This window comes from Nannospalax galili, unplaced genomic scaffold, assembly GCF_000622305.1.
Source record: "Nannospalax galili isolate Female #2095 unplaced genomic scaffold, S.galili_v1.0 scaffold652, whole genome shotgun sequence".
Lineage (NCBI taxonomy): Eukaryota > Metazoa > Chordata > Mammalia > Rodentia > Spalacidae > Nannospalax > Nannospalax galili.
Window position 1 is genome coordinate 205,037 of NW_008332152.1, and position 24,499 is coordinate 229,535.

The 24,499-nt window shown below is 53.0% G+C and overlaps 1 protein-coding gene across 1 annotated transcript; it reads right to left on the bottom strand.

Annotated features, from left to right (window-relative positions):
* Positions 1 to 890: 890 nt before the first annotated feature.
* On the bottom strand, positions 891 to 23,845 carry Ripk4 (receptor interacting serine/threonine kinase 4). Its single transcript, XM_008827350.3, has 8 exons — positions 23,603 to 23,845; positions 13,901 to 14,192; positions 10,665 to 10,813; positions 9,034 to 9,083; positions 7,169 to 7,327; positions 6,460 to 6,563; positions 5,013 to 5,277; positions 891 to 3,309 (listed from the first exon to the last, which is right to left on the bottom strand). The coding sequence occupies exons 1-8, from the start codon at positions 23,782 to 23,784 to the stop codon at positions 2,147 to 2,149; spliced, it is 2,364 nt and encodes a 787-aa protein (XP_008825572.1). The 5' UTR covers positions 23,785 to 23,845; the 3' UTR covers positions 891 to 2,146.
* Between the last annotated feature and the right edge of the window lie 654 nt (positions 23,846 to 24,499).

Consider the following 24,499-nt stretch of genomic DNA (forward strand, 5'->3'; position numbering starts at 1 on the left):
GGTGTCAAAGTCGAAGACGAGAGACAGATGACAAGAGCCGAGCCGGAAGAAAAAGAGATGCGATGACTAAACAGGAGGAATCTAGACAGAATCTAGGACTGGTGGGGGCTAAAAGGAGCCACTTGTTGGCCTGCCTTCTGGTTTTGTTTATAAAGGATGTTTGTGAAGCCATTTGAAGTATTAGGAAAGGATTTGTGCTTTAGATAGTATCGTACCAACACTGACTTCCTGATCGTGACAGGTGATGGTGGCCGTTAGGCAGGGAAAGTACTTGTTTTTAGGACTTGTGCACTGAAGGCGGAGATGTAACAGGGGGTGGAAAAACAGAGTGGGAGCAGAAGGCTGGGCAGACAGGTGGACAGGTGGGTGGATAGGTAGAGAGAGGCTGGACAGAGTGCAGACAAGTGGGTGGTCAGAGTCGGGTAGCTCGGTAGATGGGTGGGTGGACACGCCACGTGACACATGGTGGGTAGATGGAAGGCTGAGAAGAAAGGTGAGTGGAGGGTTAACAAAAGGAGGATCAGGCAAATGAGATCAAACGTAATTAAACGAGAAGCCTAGAGTCTAGGCAGGCTTCTTACCACTTCTGTAACCTGAAATTATTTCAAACATAAAATTAACACATGGAAATAATAAACAAAAGAAATGCAGACTTTGGTGCTGGGAGTACCTCTCCACTGGATCCAGGTGTGGAAGAGCCTGACTCAGAAGGGAAGACATTTTCTGCCTCCTGCATCTCCTAGGCCCTGGGCCGCTTTGGTGTGTGATGTTTCTAAATCCCAGGCTGCTTGCTGCCTTAGACCTCTAGCTTTCAGGGATCAGAGGGTGAAAGCTTGTTTATTAAAAAAAAAAAAAACAAAAAAAACCCAAGTCTTGTTAACTTCCAGAAGTAAGTGAATAATCCTTTATTAATGTTGCAGACTTCCTGTGGTCGCTGTGTTCTACACAGCAGGAATGGGAGACAGTAAAAGCAGGTTGAGGCGTATTAAAACATAGCCAGCTCCAGTTACCTATTTCCTGTCATAAAAGAGCAGCACTCTGCCCACGATGCACATCCACGTACACAATACATGAATGTCAATCTCTGCCACACACCAGGCCACACACACACAGCACAGACTGGAATACAAGGTCAGTTTCTCAACTCACATCTACAGTGACAATGCTCAAAACGTATCAGGTGGGACAGGCATACCGACAAGCGATGAGGCTGATCAAATCTCTGACACCCAAAATTCTCTGACACCTGAGATTGCAACCACCTCCTATGGCCACCTCAAGGCACACCCCAACTGCTGCGGCTGGGGCACACCCAGAGTTGCCACAGGGTAGGTCAGAAAAGCCCTTGGCAGGAGATACCGCCTTGCCAAAAAACAGGAGCCTGAAAGAACAGTTTGACTAAATAACTATTTTCAGTATAAAACTCAGTTTATAAAGAATTTTTCAATGATTTTTATATATCCAGCTCTGATGCTTCCAAAGCCATTTTAGGTAAGGAGAACTCAGTAACCAGGAGGGCAGTGGGGGAAGGGCATGGTGACCTAGCGGTCACCACAGAACAAATGAAATCAGATCTCAATGCTGGTAAGGCTGTTCTGTGAAGCTAGCCCCATTGAGTTTACAGACACCCCCTCCAGATTAAACTGGCCGTGCCAGGCACGTCCTCATCTGTCTCAGGCAAAGCTGGCGTGTCAACCAACTAAGTCTCCAGAGACAGGATCCTCTCCACCTGCTCAGTGGGAAAAACCAAGGGCAGGACCCCTCTCATGCCTCGGCCAAGATGTCGAGGTGGCTTGGTCTAGGACAGAGGGGACAGTCTTGTCCAGGCTTTGTCATGAAAGACCCGCATCAGCAGCCCATCAGGACCACAATGAAATGCCACAGACCCATCGCCCCGATTGACATCGCAGGTGCTGGCTGGCCACAGGTCAGCCAGTGCCTGATGGATGCCCTCAGGTGGAGGGGCCTTGCCAGTGGCACCACCTGGCCCGACAGCTGCACCGCCTGCCTTGTCCATGGCCTCCACTTGGTCAACAATTGGGCAAGCCACCAACAGGGTGGGCGAGTGCCCCAGCACAGCACCCTCTGTCCCCAGAGCACACGAGGTTAGGAGAGACCAGACGCCCACACGGAGCGGAGCTACACGCTAGGTCTTGCTGCTCTGCCGGAGGAGTGTGGCCGCAGGGGTCTGGCCGCCCTGGAACTTGAGACTCTGCAGGTTGATGTGGGCTCCATGCTTGAGCAGAGTCTCCACAGTCTGTGCATGCCTGCCCTGGGCGGCCAGGTGCAGTGCACTGAGGCCCTGCTCATCAGATAGGTCGATGAGGTCTGCGCTGACCAGCTCTTCCACCACCTCCGAGTGCCCTTGCGCTGCGGCCAGGTGCAGTGCCGTCTGATTCAGGGGCCCCCGGGCCAGCACATCGGCCTTCTCCTCCACAAGCAGCTTGACAGTGGCCAGGTGTCCGTTGCGGGCAGCCAGGTGCAGGGCAGTACAGCCCTCTGAGGTCACAGCCTCCTTGTCAGCACCACGGTGCAGGAGCAGCCTGGCAGTGCTAGTGTGGCCAGTCTCCGCGGCGACGTGCAGGGGCGTCTGTGCCAGCAGGCTGCAGATGTTGACGGCAGAGCACAGATCGATGAGGATACGGGCCACGCGGTAGTGTCCCCGCTGGGCAGCCAGGTGCAGGGGTGTCCTTCCGTCCAGCGTCTGGGCATTCACGCTCACCCCCGGCTGCTTAGCTAGCAGCTTCACAATGGGCAGGTGGCCCTGCCAAGCAGCGTAGTGTAGAGGCAGCCAGGCGTCCTTTCCCTGCAGGCCCATGTCGACACCACGGCGCAGCAGGGTGCGCACGATGCTCTCCTGACCGTGCTGGCAGGCCACGTGCATGGGCGTCCGGCCCTCAAAGTCCACCTCATTGACCGAGGCATTCTTCTCCAGCAGCAGCCTAGTGCTGGCCTCATCCCCGTTCTGGGCCGCGAAGTGCAGGGCAGTCCACTGATCTTCATCCTTGGCGTTGACGCTGATCTTCCGGGCCAGCAGGAGCTCCACGATGCCCCTCCCCTTGCGCTCCACGGCCATGTGCAGCGGGGTGGAGCCCTTCCTGTTGGTCAGGTTGGGGTTGGCATTGTTCAGGAGCAGCCACTTGACACACTCCTCCTGTCCAGCTTCCACAGCCAGGTGCAGCAGGCTGGCACTGCCGTCCAGCACCAGGTCCACATCCTGGGGCTGCAGAATCTTCATCAGCTTGCTGGTGTCCCCTGACACGATGGCATCCACTAGCTTCTTCTTTTGGATATCTGTGGTGCCCAGATCTGTCGGGAGAGGAGGGAAACATTAGAGGTCAGGTGTTGGGAACCCTGCTGCTAGGGTTGTAGTCCTCCATGTCGGGATAGCTCTAAGGGGCTCGGCGCCATATGGAAGGACTCCCCTTCTCAGCAGGGCCTCCTGCTCTCTTCCTGACTTACCTGGAAAGTGCCGCCAAGCACGGGTGCCTGACCTTATTTGGAACATGACCTTTGGCAATAGTTACCTGGAGTAAAAACTACCCCCAGGTTTTTTCTGTATGATAATCAGGCATTGCCTGATAGGAGCCCACTGCCACACGTAAATAAAGCATACTATGAGCACCTATCAGCTGAAGCTTTGGCTGCTGCCTCCACACTATATTTTCCCTACTCCCACTGAATAAACGGAGCTGTTTCACTGAGTCTGGAGCTGTTTCACTGAACCTGCGCGGATCTTCCGTCAGTGCTCACTAGTGGTCCTGACCCTGCTCGTCGCTTCTGCTCCCTTTGTCCTCGTGGACCGGTGGCCAACGACCCACGAGGAGAGGGAGAGTCCCCACAGTCAGGGCCAGACTGATGCTGCAGGATGTGGGCTTCTAAGGCTACGAGGACCAAGTCTAGTGAGTGGGCCATACCTTGAGGGATTCAGAGCAAAGTCACTCAGGATGCACACCTGCAGGCCTTAAGCATCCACCCCACCCCGGGGTATTTCAGATCTGGGGAGCCCTTGGGCAGCTTAGATAAGGTCTCCAAGGTGTCCCTCTGTCAATTTGCACTGGCCGTCCTATTTCCACTCTCTTGCCCACCACTTGGCTCCCGTCAAAACTGGTCCTCTCTGCCTGCCTTTGTGAACCACTCTAGAATCTTAATCCTCAATGTCTGCTTACCCCTACATTCTACAGAAAAAGTCACCACAGGCTGGTAAGATCCCACGCCCTCTCCTCCAGAAGAGTACCCCCACCCCGCTGACCCCGAGACAACAGGTTCACAGTCTAGGTGAAAATACACATGCTTTCGGGAGCAGTCACGGCACGCCAGGGATAGGGCAGTCAAGGAGACCTTGGGGCAGGACAGGGGCAATGTCCCTTCCAGAAAGAAAGACCATCAGGACCAGCAAGATGGCTCAGCAGGTTAAGGTGCTTGTTGACAAACCCAACAACCTGAGTTCAAGTCCCAGGACCCACATGGTAGAAGAAGAAGAACTCTCGCAAGCTGTCCTGTGACCGTTACACACGCACCATGGCACCTACATGCCCCACCCTGAAATAAATTATGTGTGAAAAAAGATCATAAAAAGAAAGGCCATCAAATCTAACGTAACGATGAGGCCGGCTGAGAGGGTTCCCAGAGGCAGCTTGCAGAGCGGCAGGTGTTAGAGTCCCCAGGACAGACATCACATAAACGCAAAAGCTTAGAGTTAGGGTGACCTGGAACTGTCTGAGAATGGGGTACAGGGCTGGCACCCACAAGAGAAGGCCTCTAGATAGTGGTCTCACCGGATGAAACTTAGGCTTTGCAGTCTGCAGACCTGAGGCCAGTCTCTAACCCAGGGCTGGCGTAGCCAGGTGATCTGGCCTGTCCCCCTCACACTGTATCAACTGTGCTCCGAGTACCAACTACACTGCGGACACCAAAACTCAGGAGAGAACACAGGCAGCCATCTGGGCAAGTGCTTGAGGGTTCGGTTGCTGAGGCCCCGTGCGAGCTCTCACCAGTTCTCAGTCACTCACCTCCCGTGGAAGGCTCCCGCTCAAACGACAGTGACAGGGATCCTCTGGAAGAGAAGGCCGAGTCCACCGAGGACACCCCTGAGAGCCGCTTGCCGCTGCTGGACGACGGCAGCTTGCACTCGGAGGAGCTGCGGCTAAGTTCCTCGGGGCCCTCGAGGGTCTGAGAGATCCCCGAGTCCAACTGTGACAGCAGCTCGGAAAGGCTGCAGTCATTATCGAAGGGGGGAGCAGAGGCACGCTTAAGGCGTGAGGACCCGGGCCTGGCCTGCAAGATGAAAAGGCAGGTGGTGAGGACTCTGTTACTCTCAGCCGCAAGCCAGGGCTGGAAGGGAAAGGCTGAGAACCTATCAGCCACCAGGCAGAAATGCAGGTCCTGTGGCTACTCAGCACCAGGGAGACCAGAAACTCAGGGCTGTAATGACACCTCCCAGGTCTCCCTGCCACAAAGACATTGTAACAAGAGTGAGTTCAACAAGAGGGAAGTGATGGGTACCACCGACTCATGGGGCACCATCCAAATCAAAGGCAGTCCATGGGTAAGCCAAGAGCACAGAACAGGCATGGCTGGACACTGTCCACCCACAGCAGACCATCCAGCAAGAAATCAAAGGAAAGGAGGTGGGCTGGAGTCTCTGCTATCAAAGCCTGTGACTTCTGTAAGTCTGACCCAGGGCTGTGTATGAATGAGGGGAGGGAGGCTTTTGAAGGGTCCAGCGCCTACAAGTTAAGCAGATTTCTATCGACTAAGTGGCCTGCTTTTGCTCTAAGCCCCACTCTTCTTGGGAATGGCTGGACGTGGTCGTGCCTGGTATACTAAGTCACGTTGTCCACTTACTGGCTGCCTTTTATCACACATCCAAGGACTGGGTCTGCCCAGGCTGCCCCCTCAACCTTGGTCCCCAACTCTCACCTACCCCATAAATGTTTATGCATCTCCCTGGGAGAAACTGCCTAATGCCAGATAACCCCAAGTTATGCAGCTCCCTTATCAACCTGGCTTTGCAAGTCCGCTTTAATTATTACCCTGAGGCATTCAGCTAGCCTGGGGCCTTGGAACTCCCAGACCTCTCCTCTTTACCTCTGAATAACCAAGTGGCACTTATAACACAAGCTGTTTATGAACAGAGTAAAAAAGTGGCCAGGACCTCTAGCCCAGGGGTAAAGAAGAATCCATACTGTCCACCCTCCACTCTCCTGGGCTTAGCAGGACTGGGGCCCTCTGACCCTCCCTCCCCACCACCACAGTTCCATGAGCACCTGTCAAGGTCCAGTGCCCAGGCTGCTCACATACACACTCAAGCAGGATGTGGGTAGACAACTTTTTAATTCCAGAGGAAGGAACAGACCAGGCTCAGAAGGGAAATGGTGAGGAATTTGCAGAAGGGGAGGTCGGACTGGAAAATTCTACCACCAGAACAAAGGAAATGAGTAGACGCGGTGTGTTTACCTCGCTCTTGGAGGCTAGAGAGCTTTTCTCTCCTGGCTCCTGAGCTGGATCTTTCATGTCTTCATCTGGTTTTTCACACAGGTCTTCAGTCTCAGAAGTAATTTCTTTGAGAGAGAAAATAAAGCGGGCTGTCTTGGATGTGTCTATGACTCCTAACGCCATTCTATGGGGATAGAAGCAGTGGCAACCCACCCCCTAAGCCGCAAAGGACATGTCTGGCATCCTCAGGAACCTGCCAGACACGCAGGACAGAACTACCAGGGCCGGCCAGCAGGTGAGCCCCAGTCCACTGGTGTGCTCCCTACATATGTGAACGTCAACTCCATCAAAGCCCATCCCAAAGACACATCTGTCCAAGAAGAGAAGACCGCAAGAGAAAGTCCACCAGCCACACCTAGCCACTCAAGATACAAAGACAAACCATTGTATCTAAACTTGAAGTACAGGGTTCCAAGCTCCCTGGACAGCAAATGCGGCCCACTGGGAGCAGAGGTGGACATCAGTGTTGACCACCTGGTTCCAGTGACCCATCCCAGCCCTGAGTGTTGGACAAGCTAAAGTAGGGGCTGGGCCAACCTGTCTATGCTGGGCTTGCATTGGTCTATTGTACTGTTCCCCACCTGAGCAGCTCAGCCCTCAACCCTGTCCTGGTCTAATGTCACTGGCAGAACCATCACACGGCAGCGATGAGAGAGGCAGGGACGCTCACCTTGGAAGGTGGGCCGCACCTGCGGCTCTGGGTGCCAGCACCTTTGCATGAGCCCTATCAGGTTAGCACAGGCACGGGGCCGTGGTCTGCAGATGGGAGGTAACTCCGGACGGTGGCCCTTTACCACCTTCACCATGATGTGCAAGATGTTCTTCTCATCTGTAAAGAAGGCACACGTGTCAGGACTCCGCAGGAAGGGAGATAGCTCCCCAGTGAGCAAGTCTGGAGAAGTGCCAAGGGCCAAGAGATCACCACCCTCCCTTTCCAAGCCTGGGGCTTTCTTTAAAGTTTCTTTACAGGACACACCACTCTGTTTTCCCAGTTGTAAAAACTACATGCTTCCCGGCACTGTGACCTTCTGAAGGACAATGAGAACGTTAAGGGCTCTGCCACTGGTTATTATCAATGTGCTAGCCACAGCGTCAGCACTGGTTGGGAAGGGCGCAAGGTGACCCTCAATGCGTGAGCTGTGCTCATCCTGAACTGCTTGCAGCTCATGAAGCCATTTGTTCCCCACCCTTGTGTTCCAAACACACCCATCAGCAGGTGTGGAAAACTGGCCCAAAGTCCCCGGCAGCTGCCAGGGTTCACACTGACGCTCTGTGCTCTTTCCCGTTAAGTTTGTGCAATGCCTCTCTCTCCAGTATCTGCAGGCTATTTCCCTGATAACCCAGCCTTCCAAACCCAGCAGCCTGTCCTAACCCAACGAAAGTCAAGTGAACACTAGAAGATTTTCTGCTGCCAAAGATGACCCAAGGGAGCCTACACCACACCCTGGAAGGCCTGCACCTTGATCCCACTAATTACAAGGTAATAAAAGTCAAGGCCCTTGATCCTTGACACTTAACACCACTTTCCTGAGCCACCGGTATCAATTTTATGTCCAGCTGGCAGTCTACCATTAAAAAAAAAGACGATGGACCTCCATGTGGGGAGTCAGAGGGGAGAGGGTGAGCAATGGGGGCAGGCACACGGCTGACCCACTCTGCTGGGAGATGCTCCCAGAATATTCTGAGTCTGGCCATGCTGAGGATCTACCCCCTACCCTGGCCCCTTTTTCATGCCTGGCTTCAGTCTGTGGCTGGACCAGCAATGGGCTCCCAGATCCAGGGCCTCACACATACTGAATATGATCTGTATTTTCAAATATCATTGGTTATATACCACATAGGGAGTATCCAGAAATCTTAGTAGAGGAAAGGAACTCTTTTTTCAAAAGCGGCTAGAAGCTACTGAAGCTTTATAAGAACTTAACTTGGGGTATTGAAATGCCACAGGCAGAAGTCAGGGTGGGGCAGGTGCTGGAGGCAGCTGTAGCCACATGAATGTTATTATGCTGCTCTCTGGATGTTTAGAACGGTTAGCACAGCAGGCTCTGTCACATATATGTTACATGATTTTTGGAGGGAGGGAGAGAGGAAAGAAAGGAGAGGAAGGGAAGGGGAGGGAGGGAGGGAGGAAGCAGGGGAGAGAGGAAGGGCTGGACCACAGGCCCAGTTAACAGAGATAGGGTTTCTGCTGGGATGATGGGAACCTTCCAGAACTAGTTAGTGATGATGTTTGTTTAACAATGAATGGCTGGACTACCAAGGATATATGCACTTAAAATAGTGAAACATGTATCTGTTGTTATATATATTTTACCACACATAAAATACCAGTTGGCTTATGAACATGGCCACAGTTGATCTGTCTCTCCCTGTATATAAATGACACCAAGGAGGGCTCTGCCAATGTGGGTTCCGCACAGTGCAAAACAGGACAAGCATCTGCCCTAAGGATGGCTCTGAGAGGTTCATCCATAGCCCAGCATAGACCACAGGCCCTATGGAGGAGCTGAGAAGGCTAAGGACACCCCCACTCACCAGCAAACGGCTTCTTCTGTGTGAGCACACCCCAGATCACAATGGCAAAGCTGGAAAGAGAAACCAGGTGTCAGTGGGATGCTGGAGCTGTGGGTTTGGTAGTGTTCCTCACACACAGCAGTAAGTCTGGGGAAACCTCCTCACTGCCTTCTAAACTCAGCCAGCTAAGCACCGGCCTTCGGACATCAGGGGGTGTCTGGAGGCCGTCTACACCTGGACCCTGAGCTCTCAGGGAGATTGCCTGAGTTGCCATCTCACACACAGGGAGGCAGAGTAGGTACTTGGACATATGCCAGGCGTTCTCACCAACCCCTCATCTCTACTGTAACTTTAAGCCTTCAAGATCCAAAGTCAGGTTCTGACCAAAATGCTCCTGTAAGAGGGTCGCTAGGGTTCTGCCAGTTGAGCCCCAAACCCTCTCGACTCCTGGGATACATATGTTTGCATAATATAAACTAGGTTCACCAAAATGGAGCCAATCTGATATATATTTTTTAAGAATTTAAAAATTTAGCCTAACTCTCATTGAGAATTAGCTGGAACCTATAGGTTCAAAAGTTGGAAGCCAACTCTAAAATAAACAGAGTACCTCTCTCCCCAAACTCTACAAGTCCTGACTAGTTCCCAGAGGGCCATCAGACGCTCAAGAGCCCAGCAGTACACAGGCACAATGGCCTTTGTCAAACCAGTCAGCCAGGACGGATGACAAAGGCGGAGCCGGATGCTCTGGGCTGGATCCTCTCTGAGAAGTCCCTGTGATTAGGACCTTTCCCTTCCCAGTCTGAAAAGGCCTGTGTGTGTGTTTGTGTGTGTGTGTGTGTGTGTGTATATGTGTGTGTGTGTGTGTGTGTATATGTGTGTGTGTGTGTGTGTGTATATGTGTGTGTGTGTGTGTGTGTATATGTGTGTGTGTGTGTGTGTGTATATGTGTGTGTGTGTGTGTGTGTATATGTGTGTGTGTGTGTGTGTGTATATGTGTGTGTGTGTGTGTGTGTATATGTGTGTGTGTGTGTGTGTGTATATGTGTGTGTGTGTGTGTGTGTATATGTGTGTGTGTGTGTGTGTGTATATGTGTGTGTGTGTGTGTGTGTATATGTGTGTCCTGGGGGCTGCTCTCTGGGGGGGGTGTATACCTGGGGGCTCTTCTCTAGATACTCAGATCCTGGGGACTCTGCCTCAGAGGCAGGTGACCTATAAGTGTGAGCTGCTCACTTCAGAGTTCAAGGAGGTTGAGCTTCGAGCAGCCCAGAGCCACATGCACACATACAGACACGTGGGCTACTCAAAGCAGCGGCTTCTACTGACATGAAATGAAGCCCACATTTCACGACAATGCCAAAGCGTGTGCAGTGCTGGGCTGGCAGCTGCTGCTTTAACTACGTCTACCTGGCGTTAGCCAGGAACCATCTCCTCAGCCAGCACCGCCCATAGGAAGGAAAGGGGCTTTCGTGTGCCCTGGGGAACCTGTACCCACAGCTATAACCCCCAAGCCCAGGATGCACACACTCTCTGCATGTGGACTAAACCCCATGAGTGACTGATACCCTGAGCCTTGCTGTTCAGGGCAAGAAGCAACGACAAGGCCCAGAGCCCCCAGCCTGACACACAGAGCATGGTGGTGTGTCACACACCTGTATACGTCGTGCTTCGTGTCAAAGAGCCGGCTCTTCTCCCTGATGCGCTCTGGAGGGAGGTAGGCGATGGTGCCGAACAGGCCATCCATGCTGAGGTCATGTGAGTGGGACAGGCCATTACACTTGGCCAGCCCAAAGTCAGAAATCTGTAACATAGCAGTCAGAAAGCGAATTAGTCCTCCAGGGAGCCTAGCCCCAGGCCAATAGGAAGCACAGGGGTGCAGGACAGACAGGCCTAGAGATATCATGATCCATAAACTTGATGGACAGGGAAGAGATAATGCTTAAAGGAAGGAATTCACTGGCAGAACCCAAGAGCGACAGCCAGTCAGTCCTGCTTCCTGTAAGTCTGCATATCTGCCTTGGTGGCTGGAAAGCTACAGTCAGCAGAAAGGGCAAAGCAGCCCTGGGCTTTCAGGTAAAGGGAGCCACTAAAGGGAGCCACGTGAAAAGCTGGGGTGTCTGCTGTCAGGCCGGTTGTGCGACCTTCCAGCTGTGGAGACTACGAGTGCCAGCAGGTCCTTTAAAGCCCAACTTGTCTTCAGAGGCCTTTAAAGCAAGCAAAACACACACCTCACCACTTACTGGGCTCACTGATCTACAGACACTCGCTGACGCCTCCAAACATGGTGTCCCCTCCCTTGGTGATGAGGCCCCAGCTCAGGAAGCCCCAGACACCCGCCACTGTGGAACACCCCCACCTCTACTTCCCGAGTCCATGGAGGAGATAGGCCCCTGTGGGTAAAGGTGTCCCCATAGCCACAGACCTGGGAAGCCCCTCCAGGGAGCACCCCTTTCCTGGTGCAAACCAGACCCTTTAAAGTACCTTGTGGGCTTAAGCACCAACTCGGCACGAAAGGGGGAAACAGCCCCTTTCCCTTCTCCCTCAAGCCTTTTAATTCACTCCTGGGCTCCTCTTCAAACACACCCAGGCAGCAACAGGAAATGGGCTGAGTCAGGACTGTTTTCAGGCCGGCCGTGCCCATGAAGGGAGCCTACGGGCCTGGTGTCATCACTGCAGCAGAGCAAAAAGAACAGAGCAGTGACTAAGGGACCTGGAGGACGGCTGTGGGAGCCGACAGGAAGACACCCCCAGGACCAGGCCTGGCCCTTTGTCTCTGACCAGTAGGCCCTAACCTCAGTCTGCTTCCATAGCCTCCAAGGCCTCAAGAGAAACCCACAACTCTGGGACGGACGCTGCCAGCTGCCATCAACCCTGTCCTGTAGACCCTCAATGCTGCTCCAAGTTAAGAGACAACACTCATCCATTGCACCTCTCCAGTTTAAGTTTTGGCAGACAGTTTCAGTCCAACAACTACCAGCAGCCTGAAATGTTTTCATTCAGAAATGCAGACAGACCGAGAGCTGGGGACCTCAAGAGCACACCAGGGACAGCCAGCCACTTCAAAACACACTTGGCAAAAGGCCGCAGCCTCAGTTCTCTGTAGGAGACTGCATGCACACCAGGATGTGGGAGTTTGGACGGTGGCCTATCTCATGCTCAGTCTTCCTGCCCAGGAAATGGCCTCTTCCCCAAACTCTCACGAATGAACACTGATGCCTCATGATTCAAACACTCACACTGGCATCGAACTCAGTCATTCCTAGAGAGCTCAAGGCTCACAGGGCCCCCCAAGAGCCTAACCCTTCTATTTTGGGACAGCTAGACCAAGCTACCAAAGAGGTCCCTGCTGCCTTAGAGAAAAAGGTTTCTCTGCACCCAGGAAGGGCTTTTGCTCTAGTGTCTTGATGAGCAGAGTCTGTTCTGGGCCACTTGGCTCCAAGGCTGCAGCCTGGGATCAGACACCAAGAGCTTGCGCTCCAACTGGAAATGGCTTGTTTACAGTCAATGTTCTAACTGAGCTAGTTAGTGTACTTAATACAGAGTGACATCAGGTAATAGTTTAATGTTACGGGTAATTAATGCACTTGGCAAACCAGGGGGAGAAGCAGTGTCTTCCTGGGCACAGGGAGGGGAGCTGGCAGAATGACAGCTCCCAGCCCCTGCCTCAAGATCCCAGAGTAAGTCTGAACTGCAAAGGGCCCAGAAACCTGAGGACCCTATCTGCATCGAGGTACAGACCCTTAGCCCTCCCCGCAGGCCTGCTTGCCTGTCCCAGATGGCTGTTTCTAAGACTCAGAGAAACGCTGTTGTGTAAGCACCTTCCTGTTTGTTTTCAGGTTCTCCGTGACTAACTCACAAAAAGCAGCTTCTGCAGGGCTTTAGGGTGGATCAGGGGAGGGGGTGGCTCTGAGTCTCAGCATGCTGAAGGACCATCTTCTGACCAGGGCTCTACAGCACCCAACTAGCCATCCGGCCGACACTGACACCAACACCACTGACACCATGTCACCAACACTGACACTACAGGAACTAAAGCTGCGTCAGGCTGAGGGAACAATGACCTGGAGGGGAGGCCGAGGGGGGCCGAGGGGGGCCCGGCTCCGTTTGTTAAGGACGGCCCTCACTTTCTCACTAGGCATTAAGTGCCTGGTGAGCATCCAGTGTTGAAAGACACGTGGATGAGCTTCAGAAAGCACCATGATGTCACTCAGCACCCCCAGAGTGGAGGAGAACACAGCATCAGCACTCTCCCTTACTGACCAGGATGACACCCAGAGGTAGTGTCTCCTTACTTCCTCTCTCCACCAGGTACCGAGTTGGGGAGGATGCACCCCATCTCAACTCCTGGCTGTACTACGGAGGACGGCGCTCGGGAAGAGGGTCAAGTGTCTTCCTGGGAGCATGCCACAGCTCTCCCAAACATATGGCAGCATACAGGGGAATGAGGGGACAAATGTCCGGAATACCGCAGACCCCGCCAACAGCCCAGACCAGTGTGAGCAAACACACCCCTTCACCAGAGGACCCGGGGGTCCCACTGGTCCAAAGCGCAGTCTCTGCTGTGATTTCACAAGACAGTAAGCCTCGGATCCCTGTGTCCTTAATCTGCTTCAGGGTTCTCAGAGCCTAGAGAGTGCCAGGGGGAGAAGGTCCCAGAGGTCCACCTCCAACTACACATCATGTAGATTTACAACACGTTACAAACCGGGGACTTCAGCTCTCACGCTGAAAAAGACCCTGACTTCAAGTTCTTGCCTCTAAGAAGCAGCATCTCTTTTCCAGAACTCCATGTGGGAATCCCAGATCCACCTGGACACAGATCCCTTCCTTCCCAAGTCATCCTGTGTACTGGCTGCCCGCAGCCAGGTAGGGCTCATGTGGTCCCTACCTTCACATGGTAGTGGGCATCCAGCAGGATGTTGGCAGGCTTCAGGTCAAGGTGCAGCAGTGGTGGGGTCATGCAGTGCAGGAAGTTCATGCCCACAGCTGTCTCGTGCACAATGCGGAAGCGCAGGTCCCACGGCAGCGGCTCTGAGGCCAGCAGCTTCTCCAGAGAGCCTGTCTCCATATATTCCATGACCAAGCCAACTGGATCCTGGCATATGCCATAGACAGGCAGAATGTACCGGAACTTGGCCATCTCCATCTTCTTGGCTTCCTCCAGAAGCTCCATGCGCTCCCTGAAAAGGTTCAAAGGCATGAGGGTGATGTGGAGGTCACCAAGCCAGATACAGAGCCACTGGCCAGGACGCAACCAGTGACAAATGTGCATACGTGTGGAATTCATGGATGTGACATAATTAAATGCCGGGCTTTCCAAAGCCTATGCTGTTTACACCTGTCACTGCTCAGGGGATCACTATGAGGACAGAAACTAGCAGTTATGTAGACTCCTGCAAGAGACACAAGATCCTGAGTTTGGAGTTTGAGCTGAACGGAAAACTGCCACCCATCCGAGGAACCTCACCTGCCTTCTGAGGCCCTTTCACAGGCTCAATTATTCCTGGATCCAATCTCACACTTAACAGAGCAGCACAAGTCTATAGCAGGGGTTGGCCAACGGCCATGTGCAGCTGACCGTGCTTTCTGCTGAGTACACAGAAGGTCATCGGTGTCCTTTCCAACATTCATAAGCATACAATGTCATGGCATGACACACATAACCATCACCGCCATCTATACCCTGAGGCCTTCTCATCTTCCCCAACACACTGTTCTCATATAACACCCACCCACCATTCCTCTGTCTGAATCCAGGCACTGTGTATGGTTGGAATCACACCCTTTTGTGTCTGCCTTACTTCACCGGGTATGTTTTCAAACCCTATTTATGACATATTCGAGTCCATCTGTATGGCTAAGCAATTTCCAGTGGATGGACAGACTGCATTTTGCTAGCTAGCCTGCGTGTTGACGGACATGACTGTTCTACCCTTGGCTCTTACAAATAATGCTACACCTTTGGGGTAAAAACATCTGTGTGGCTGTCCACACCGCCCGCTACTTGCCTGCCAGGGAGATTTCACCTTGAATATCTCCTCATATACTCACACACAGGCCATGGGGGAGAGGGGCAGCTGTGGCACAGGCCTGTGGCCTTGCAGAGCCTGGACCATTCACCCTCCACCCCTACAGGGAAACATGAGCCAATCCGGCCAAAGGTCAGTTCCATGATGTTTATACAGATGAGAACTGCTGTGTTCTATGACAGAGCCAGGGGTCAAAAGTCTCAGTGTACATTCAAGGTAAAAAGCCCCATCCAAGGAGGATGCGTTTTGGATACTCGGGACCCAGGCAAGTATCTCTCCAAACAGAAAAGTGCCCAAGAGGCTGCGGAAATGGTCCCCATGCCAGGGATAGGAAATCTGCTTTTTAGTTATGAGGAAACTTTCAGAACCATACCTGGAGAGACCTGCTGAAGCTTGGAACTGGGCAGCCTGGGTGTCCGTCCACTCACAGACTTTGTAGGCGAAGGTGCCCTGGTGCCTCCCCAGAAGGCAGAATCTAGCATCAAGCCCTTCCCATGAACTAGGACTTGCTGTCCCCATCAATCCCCACACACGGGTTCTTCGGGGCCTGGAGAGGCTGCCACAAAACCGCCAAGGACCTGTGCCCAGGTCTCGGCTGCTGGAAGACACAGAACGGTGCCAACAAGATACTCCCTGACTTGTGCTCCTCTTCTGAGACCCCGGCATATGCCACAGACGGCTCCCAGGCTTCCCTGATCCTTGGCAGGCAGGCAGCCAAAGCTCCCTGGGTCCTACTGGCCACCCAAAGTCATATTAGAAGCAGTTCCCCTGGGTGTCACACATTCTGACAGGAGAAATTCTCACAGGTCCAAGACTAGAGGAATCAGCCCTTTACTGCCCAGTGCCAATCCTTAGCTGGGGCTGAGACCCTATGGACACATACCCAGGAACTGCTGTCTGGGTGCCAGGGAACAGACCCCTAATTAGCTGACTTCATAACAAATGGAGCCCAACACAGCATGCTGTCTCAGCCCTCTGGGGAAGTACCAGTCAGAAGAGAGCAGCTAGTCATAGGAATACACAGCTAGCCCATGGGCCCTGGGCCAGGGGGAAAAGCTGTCTTCACACCAGGATCCTGTCCACTGCTCCTTCCTTCAGTGGGAGATACCCAGAGCGTGGCCCTGACAGGAGGCAGATCCCTGAGCTCCATGGGGCCATCCCCACCTGGGACACCAACAATCCAGACCAGGCTGGGGGACTCCAAAGCCCATTCCTGGACTCCACAGGCATCTGAAAAAAAAGGCCAGTGAAGGGCTGGATGACAAAGTGAGCTGGTACCTGAAAGAGAAGGAAGTCGGGATGCCTTGGGCTGGGCTCCTTTCTCCCCAGGGGAGTCCTCAGAGCTAAGGACCTGACTGGTTAGTCTCCATGCACTGGAATCTCTGTTCTGTACTGTGTTAAACTGAAGAGACAGGTCAGTGGTTAAGCGTACATGCTGCTCTTCCAGAGGACCCGAGTTCAAGTCCCAGCAAACACACACACACTCATACAATTTTTTAAAATTTATTTATTTTTTGCTGGGCGAGGTGGCACATGCCTAGTTCCAGCACTTGGGAGGGAGAGGCAGGTAGATCTCTGCGAGTTCAAGGCCACCCTGGTCTACATGGTGAGTTCTAGGCCAGCTGGGGCTACAGGGAAACCCTGTTTCAAAAAGACCAAAAAGAAAAAAAAAAAAGAAAAATTATTTATTTTTATTCTATGTGTATGAGTGTTATGCCTGCATGTATGTAAGTGTACCTGTGTCATGCAATGCCTGCAGAGGACAGAAAAGGGTGTCAGATCCCCTGGAACTGGAGTTACAGACAGTTGTTAGCCTCCATGTGGGTGCTGGGATTTGAACTCAGGTCTTCTACAAAAGCAGCCAGCACACATACACAATTTAAAAAATAAAAATAAAATCTATAAAAGGTAGCCAGCTTGCATCCTCCAGTACGGGTGCCCTTCCTGCTAGGTGACAGCCTACAGTCCCTCTGCAAAGTGTAGAGACCTGTCACCATGTGAAGAGAGCCAGGCACACCCATCTGTCTCCAGTCTAGGGAACTGGCAGCTCTGATGTTTACAGATTGGCCATTCTCAAGGGCACTTTCCCTGTTCACTGGACATCCTGAGAATGACCCTCCGAACCAACCTGCCTGATGACAGATATATATTCTGGGGACAGAATTAGTTCATTTATGACTGAATGTCTTTACTAAGTGTAAGATCTGTGCCACTTGGCAAATAAATCAAGTGTTTTCTTTATTTGCTCAAAGGGCTTAGTACACACAGCCCACTTCGGCTGGTAGCTCTCCAGCGACTCAGCTGACAGAAAGAGGCAGCTCCTCCCTCCCCATTACACCAAGTTCAACAAGTCCTCCTTCCAGCCCTGGGCCCTTTCCAGACACAGACCCCACTTAGGGCTACAGAGCTGCTGCAGAAAGCCCATCTCAGTTGCCCTCTTCAGGGCACCTCATTGGAAATTGGCCACTGTTTCCTGGGATAAAAATCAAATCACCATCACGATTGTGTGACCAGAAGAGACGCAGGGTGGAAAGGACGGCAGTGAGACAGGGTGCTGGAACACTCGGGGAAACATACGTTTATTTGTTTGCTTGTTTTATGTGTATGTGGTGTGGCTATGTGAGTTTCTGTGCACCACGTACGTGCAGGTCAGGGAAACTTTTCAAAGCACTCATTATTATCTAGTAACCTCTGAACTAAAGCACCTAGGACATGCAGCCTGGAGCTTCCTGGGGCCGGGCACTCAGGCCCCTAGGTGTCACTGGGAGTACCTGCCACTCCATGCACCTAATCTGGGCCAGGTCCCACATGGGAGAGGCAGGAGGACTCCAGCACACAAAGCACCCACCATTGTTTCTTTGACATTAATAATTGCCATTTAACATGCATTCTTCCCACAAGCATGTCTGATTTATGCTGGTAACAGCACAGAAGGAGCTGTACATTTGTAACTATTGTTTTTAAAACCTGGAGGAATTTTCCAGCTTGCCCCTAGCCTGGATGTGGATGAGGCTGTGAGCACAGGGTGGGAAGCCCAAGGCAGCTTCTGGTCACCACCTTGTTCTCTCTGGACATGGTGAAGAATGTTTCTGGACCACAGGATCCACTGAGGTCAGGTTGTTAAAACACAACTTGAGGGCTGTGACTCCAGCAGTAGCTCTACGTCTGCACTGCACGGGAAGGCTAGTGTCTCCTTTGCCCCTGGGACGGGGTGTTAATTCAGCCTCTGAGCTGAAGGAAAAATAGCAGCCCAGCCACCCTCCCCTTCCCTTTTCAGTTCCATTTAGAAATCTGTGCGCAAACAGGACCAAGTTCGGTTACGATTTCTCAAGGCACCTTTCTCTTTCTGGTGCTGGAAGTTGAACACAGAGTCTCACAAGTACTTAATCATTGCTCTTCCCAATCCCCCAGCACCACCCAGTTTTGAGATAAGGTCTTACTCTGTGGCCCAAGTTGGCTTAGAACTCACTATGCAGCCCAGGCTGGTCTCAATCACAGAAATCCCCCTGCCTCAGCCTCCTGAGTACTGGGACTACAGTCTAAGGCTCTTTCAGGAGCTTTTACATTAATTCCACTTCTCTCTCTCTCTCTCTCTCTCTCTCTCTCTCTCTCTCTCTCTCCTCTCTCTCTCTTTCTTCCTCTCATTACAACTAGTGAAATACAGTCTCCCGCACAGAGAGGGAACTAGAGTGAGGAGAAATAGGGTGGCTGTCACCCATTGTTTCTGGAAGGAATGATCTGAGAGGCTATACCACTGCTCTTCTCCCAGCTCAGCAAGAAATTCCAAAGACCCCGATGACAAGAAACTGAGGGTTCCATTATGGGAAGTGGGAAAGAACGAAGACCAGCCCTGAATGAGCCTGTTGGTTAGAAAAGTGCAGGAGGGGAGAGGAGGGAGGGGAGGGAGGAGAGGGAGAGGAGGGAGGGGAGGGAGGTCAGTAACAGCTGCCAGGGAACCAGGGAAGCATCTATGGGCGACAGCAGGCAGCCAGAAAAACGTTTCATCACTCCCAAGCTGGTCGCCTCTCCGCTAGTCCTCTCTACACACCAATCCAATTATGTTCCCAGGAGCCTCGGAGGGGTTCCCACACTGCTATTTTTAAAACTGACAAGAATCGGGCTTGTTCAGTTGTCAGCTCCGCAGTTACAAACCCAGGGTTTGCTCGGGCTCGCCCTGACTAGCCAGGGCCCAGCGCTATTAGCACTGCCAGGATGGATGCCTGCACCAAAGACTTTTGTTCAAGAGTTTTTCTTGTCTGGGAGCAGGGAGAGAGGCATGGAGCCTTTGGGCCACTTTGTTCCTGCCTGCCTGCTAAGAATATATGAGTCCTGACCCTCTGCACCTGTGACCTCCCAATGAAAGCCTGCCAGGAAGGACAGTCCTCTCTCCAAAGCCAGACACCAAGACCCTCCCAAGACAACTAGTCCCACAAAGGAGAAACCTCAGATCAATGGAGGGGTGAGTTCTTAAGTGTCCCACCCATAGAAGACATTTCTCAGGAGGCCTGTGTGGATGCCAAGGCCTGATAAACCCTCACCTTCAGAGGCTCAAAGGCAGGTAAAGGCTAGGGCCTGGGTGGCTGCTGGGGACCAAAAGACCCCTTGCCTATCTAGAGGGGTAAGCAGCCCTGGTCAATGAAAATGGGCCTTGCCCCTAGCTGTGCCTAAGATGACCCCCTACATAGCAAGTCAAGGCCATAAGTGATCCCAGATGCCCAAGAAAGGGCAAAGACCACTCAACAGAGGTAGATGTTAGCAAGTTCGGAGGCTGCTGAGAACGCACCACTCATGATAAGCTTTGGACCACCTCCACGGTCCTGGCAACACACTAATTGTTAAGAAAGGGGATGTATCAGCCAGGTGTGGTGACGCATACCTTTAATTCCAGCACTCGGGGCAGAGGCAGGATCTCTGTGACTGTGAGGCCAGCCTGGTCTCCACAGAGAATCCAGGCCAGCTGCAGCTACAGGGAGACCCTGCCTCAAAAAGACAAAAAAAAAAAAAAAAAAAAAAAGTGGATGTATCACAACCATCCCTCCTTAGGAGTGAGGAGGGTGCCGTCCCTCAGAAGGACAGGCAGGGGAGTGCTTTCTGTGGCGCATCAACAGGAGGCTCTTTCTACCTAGTCAAGTATGACTGTCTTACGGATTTACTATTAACTCTTTTAAATCTATGGTTATATGATTTCTGGTCAAAAGAATGGAACCCGAGTTCTACCTCTGGCTTTGGGTAGAGATGTGACTTTTTTTTTTAATTGAAGTTTTGTGTATTTAATACAAAACATCTTAGTCATCTTTATGCCACCACATGAGCCCCCACACCCTCCCTGCCCCCCACCAGATTTCATGCATTCTGTCATTTATGTTAAGGTCTATCAAGTCAAGTTAGTGTCCCCAGACATCCCTCAGTGCAAGATCATCCACTGGGGTCAAGTCAGCCTATCTCTCCCTTAAAGAAGATCAACTCTCCCTCACCCAGCAGTTACCAGCTGCCAATAGTTCCTCGGCTAAGACTAAGGCCTGCTGCCCATTTCCCCAGGCTATGCTGGGTTTTTGTCTGCTAGAGTTTGCATGGGTCTGGTGTATGCTGACACCACTGCTATAGATTCATAGGAGTAGGGTCCCAGGACCCTGGAGGACTCTGTTTCCATATGGTCCTGCACCTCCTCCCCTGGCTCGTACAATCTTTCTGCACCCTCTTCCGAAATGGTCCCTGAGCGCTGGGTGGGCAGAGTTTAATACAGGAGTCCTGCCCAAGGACCCACACTCTACAGACTACAGACTCTTATTCTCTAAGCTTTAGCCATTTGTGGCCTTCTGTGTTCATGAAGGGGCTTCATGATGAGAGAGAGATGACATTCCCACCTGCCCCAAAGATCACAAAACTGGAAGACACACTATTGCCCCTCCCTTCAGTTAATCCAATTGGGCCTGTCCAACAGCTGAACAGGGGAACATCCCTCAAAAGCTTTAACTTCAAGGAACATGATACACCTGAATGCATGTTAAGATGGGAGGAAGGGGCTGGAGACGGCTCAGCGGTTAAGAGCACTGGCTTAACATAAGTGACAACTGCTGGGTTCCAATCCCAGCACCCATGTGGCAGCTCACAACTATCCTTAACTCCAGTTCCGGGTGATCCAACACCTTCTTCTGACCTCCTTGGGCATTGCACGACATGGGTGCACTTATATACATGTAGGCAATATACTAATACACATAAAATACAAATGATAAAATATTTTAAAGATGGGCCGACAGGCATTCCCTCAGAGTATGTATTTACTCCAGAAGACCCTCCCCCAAGCCAGGCAGGATCTCACTAACCTGTCTGTTCTACCTGTTTGCTTTTCCCTCTTCCGGTCTTCCTTTTGGGGGAGTACTGGCCCAAATCCTAAGCCTGCTTGCCCTGGCACTCTGGAAATTCATTCTCTCTCTCCTCTCTCTCTCCCTGGAGACCCTGTTGTTCTTCCCCGTGCATGTGCTGGAGGGCCCCATGCAGGGCCTGGAAGAGCTCCAGGTTGAGCTTGCCAGTCTCCCTCACCTCTAACTCAGAAAACAGGACTTTCTGCCTTTTAAGCCTCTTCCTGTCAGCTGCCAAGATCGATTGCCTCCTGACCCCCCAATAAAATGATCCTTTAGTTTCCTTTTGAGTCCATTTTAAAATTATTTTATTTATGAGCGTCAGAACCGGCAAATAAAATTCTGCTTCAGGCTGGAGGCGGAACACAAACACTCTAGGAAACTGTTCCTTCCTCTAGGCAGTGCCTGGTAGCCAGGCAAGCACATCAAAACAGCCAGGAAAAGTCTGCAGACTCCGCCTACTGCAACAGCTGGTTCAAGGTTTAGAAGCAACCCCATCAACCTGCCGGTCAGCCTGCGGGTCATCAGGCCCCTCAGGCAGGCAGGACCAGGTGACTTCCTAAGCAGACCTGGGCTGGGAACTAACAGAGCTCTCTAACACAGCAGGGGCTTAATTAAAGGAGGCCTGAGTGCAAAATAGCAACGGACCTGGCAGCCAAGAATTTCCGGCTGGCTGCTGCTGACCTCGACCTCCCCAACACGCTACCTGCTTCAGACAGGGCAGGAAGGTCAGTGACTTGGTTACCGCCCCCCCCCAAAAAAAAACAGAACTGGTGGCTGTTAGGCGACTCCAAGCTGAGCTGCCTGGGGGTAGGTGGCGCCTGCTTTACTTTCCAATACTGGACATCTGGGTTCCAGTCTTTGCTGGTGAGTAACTCACTCTGTCTAGAAAACTCAATCACACTAAGTCCTCAAGGGCGTAAAAATGCCCCTTTGGAGTTTTTACCTTTGAGAAGCTGAGTGTTGGCTGCTATCCAAAAAAGTTTGGAGTTCATCAAAATAACCACAGCACCTCGGTCATCAAAATAACCACAGCGCCCCTCCAGGCCAGAAGGGCTACCAGGCTCCTCTCAGTGGGGGAGGGGTGCTAGGTTTACCCTGGCCTAGCAGGCCACGCGCCCAGAGGTGGTGGGGATTGACACTGTTCCCAGCTCGGTTTCCACCTTACATCATAGGAAAGAAAGAGCAAGCAAACAACAAAACCTCCTGATAACTCTGAATGGAGTCTCCAGGCCCGGAACGAGATGTGAGGAAGTGAGGAGACCAGATCCTATCCTCAGAACACCCCCCTTACTGCCACCCAGACAGACACAGGCATGGGCACCATCCCGTCCCTATGACTTCAACCAGGTAGGTCTCTCAAGCAGTCATGGCTGAACCGGGTTTAAGGCGAACCTCAGGGTAAACGGCCAACGCCACTTTCATGGCAACTTGGGTAAAGGATGAGGCATTTAAATGCCAATCTGAGGCTCAGATACAAACTATCACAATGCAACTGTAAACAAAGCAATCTGGGGAGGATGTTTTCTAGAATCTGCTCCGTTCTCTGCCCCCAGACCACAATCACCGCAGAGTTTACCAGGGCCTCTAGCATCCTTCCAGGCTCTGCTGGGAGGGACAGAGGTCCAGGGTGCGCGGAACCGGATCCCGGGCCCCACCAGGACCCCATCACCGGGCCGGGGCCCTGGAACCGCGGGGCACCGCGGACGCCTCGCCCTCACCAAGCCGGTGCTTCCGACCGAAATAATTACCGTCTTACACCAATTTGTGCTCCAACGCAAATTACTGAGTAAGTGGAACGGAGTCTTAACTCACCCACAAAGCCCAGGGGCCCACACGGCAATTTCTCTAAGCCGGGCGCAAACCGCAGCGCCCAGGTGGGTCCCGGGCAGGCTCCACGCGCTCCGAGGGCCGCGGACGCAGCGCGCACGGCGGGCTTGGGATCCCCGACGCCCCGGGCCGCGCGGGTCCGGGACCGCAAAGGGCCGCGTGGGGTCCCTGAGCGCCGGACCACGACTCCCGCAAGCGCAGAGCGCGAGGAGCCCTCGGAGCCACAGTCCGGCCCGGAGCGCAATGGACCCAGGGCTCCCGGAGCGCGCGCACCCTCCGGTCCCGGGTCACGGCCGCCGGGTCCCGGGATCCCCGCCTGGAGCGCAGTCCCCGGTGCCGCCCGCACCCCGGCCCCGCCCGGCCGCTGACCTGTCGTCGACGTGCAGGCTGGGCGAGCACTTGATCGCGAGCCACGTCTTCCAGTGGACGTGCCGCACCTTGTACACCTGGCCGAAGCCGCCCGAGCCCACCTTCTCCCAGCCCGCGAACTCGTCCGCGGCGAACGTGCGCAGCAGCCCCAGGACCCACGGGCCCCGGTCCTCGGCCTCCATCGCGCGACTCTCCGCCGCCCGGCGCAGCCCCGACCGCCCAGGTGCCCAGGTGAGCGCCCCGCCTGCTGACGTCACTTCCGACTCGCGGCCCGCCCCGGCCCCGCCCCCCGCGCTGGCCTGCTGGGCGCCGGGTCCCCGAGCTCTGCGGGTGTGCGCCCCGACCCGCCTGCTTCCCGCCCTCCCCGCCGCGCTGTCTCCTGGCGAAACACAGCAAAGAAATAAAGAAGTAGTCTCACAACCCGGACAGGTGCTTAGATCCCAGCACCGGCCGAGCTTGCTCAGACGTCCCAGGTTCTGCTCGACCTCGGTAGCAAGTACTAAGTTGGTACTAAGTACCCAACACCAGTCAAATACAGAACATTCTATGCCTTCCTGGGGCCCTTTTGTAATCGTGCCCTTAGACACTGGCGGCCACTAATCTCTTCCTCTATTTCTTTTTTGTAATTATTATTAATCTCAAGATTTCAAAAGCATTATGTTTATATCAAAGAGTTACCCAGCACCTAATCTTGGGAATCGGTTTTCTTCCTTCCTGGTAGATTCAAGCAAGTCTGGCTTTTTCACCGATCCCTGCTCTTAGGAAGTAACTGGTTCTTTTACATTTTAATCACCCAGCAGGGGTGTGGTGGTAGCTCAGTGCTGTAATTCCAGCACAGAGGCTGGGGTAGAGAGTTCGAGACCACCTGGGCTGCTAAGTGAGACCTTGTTTCAAAAA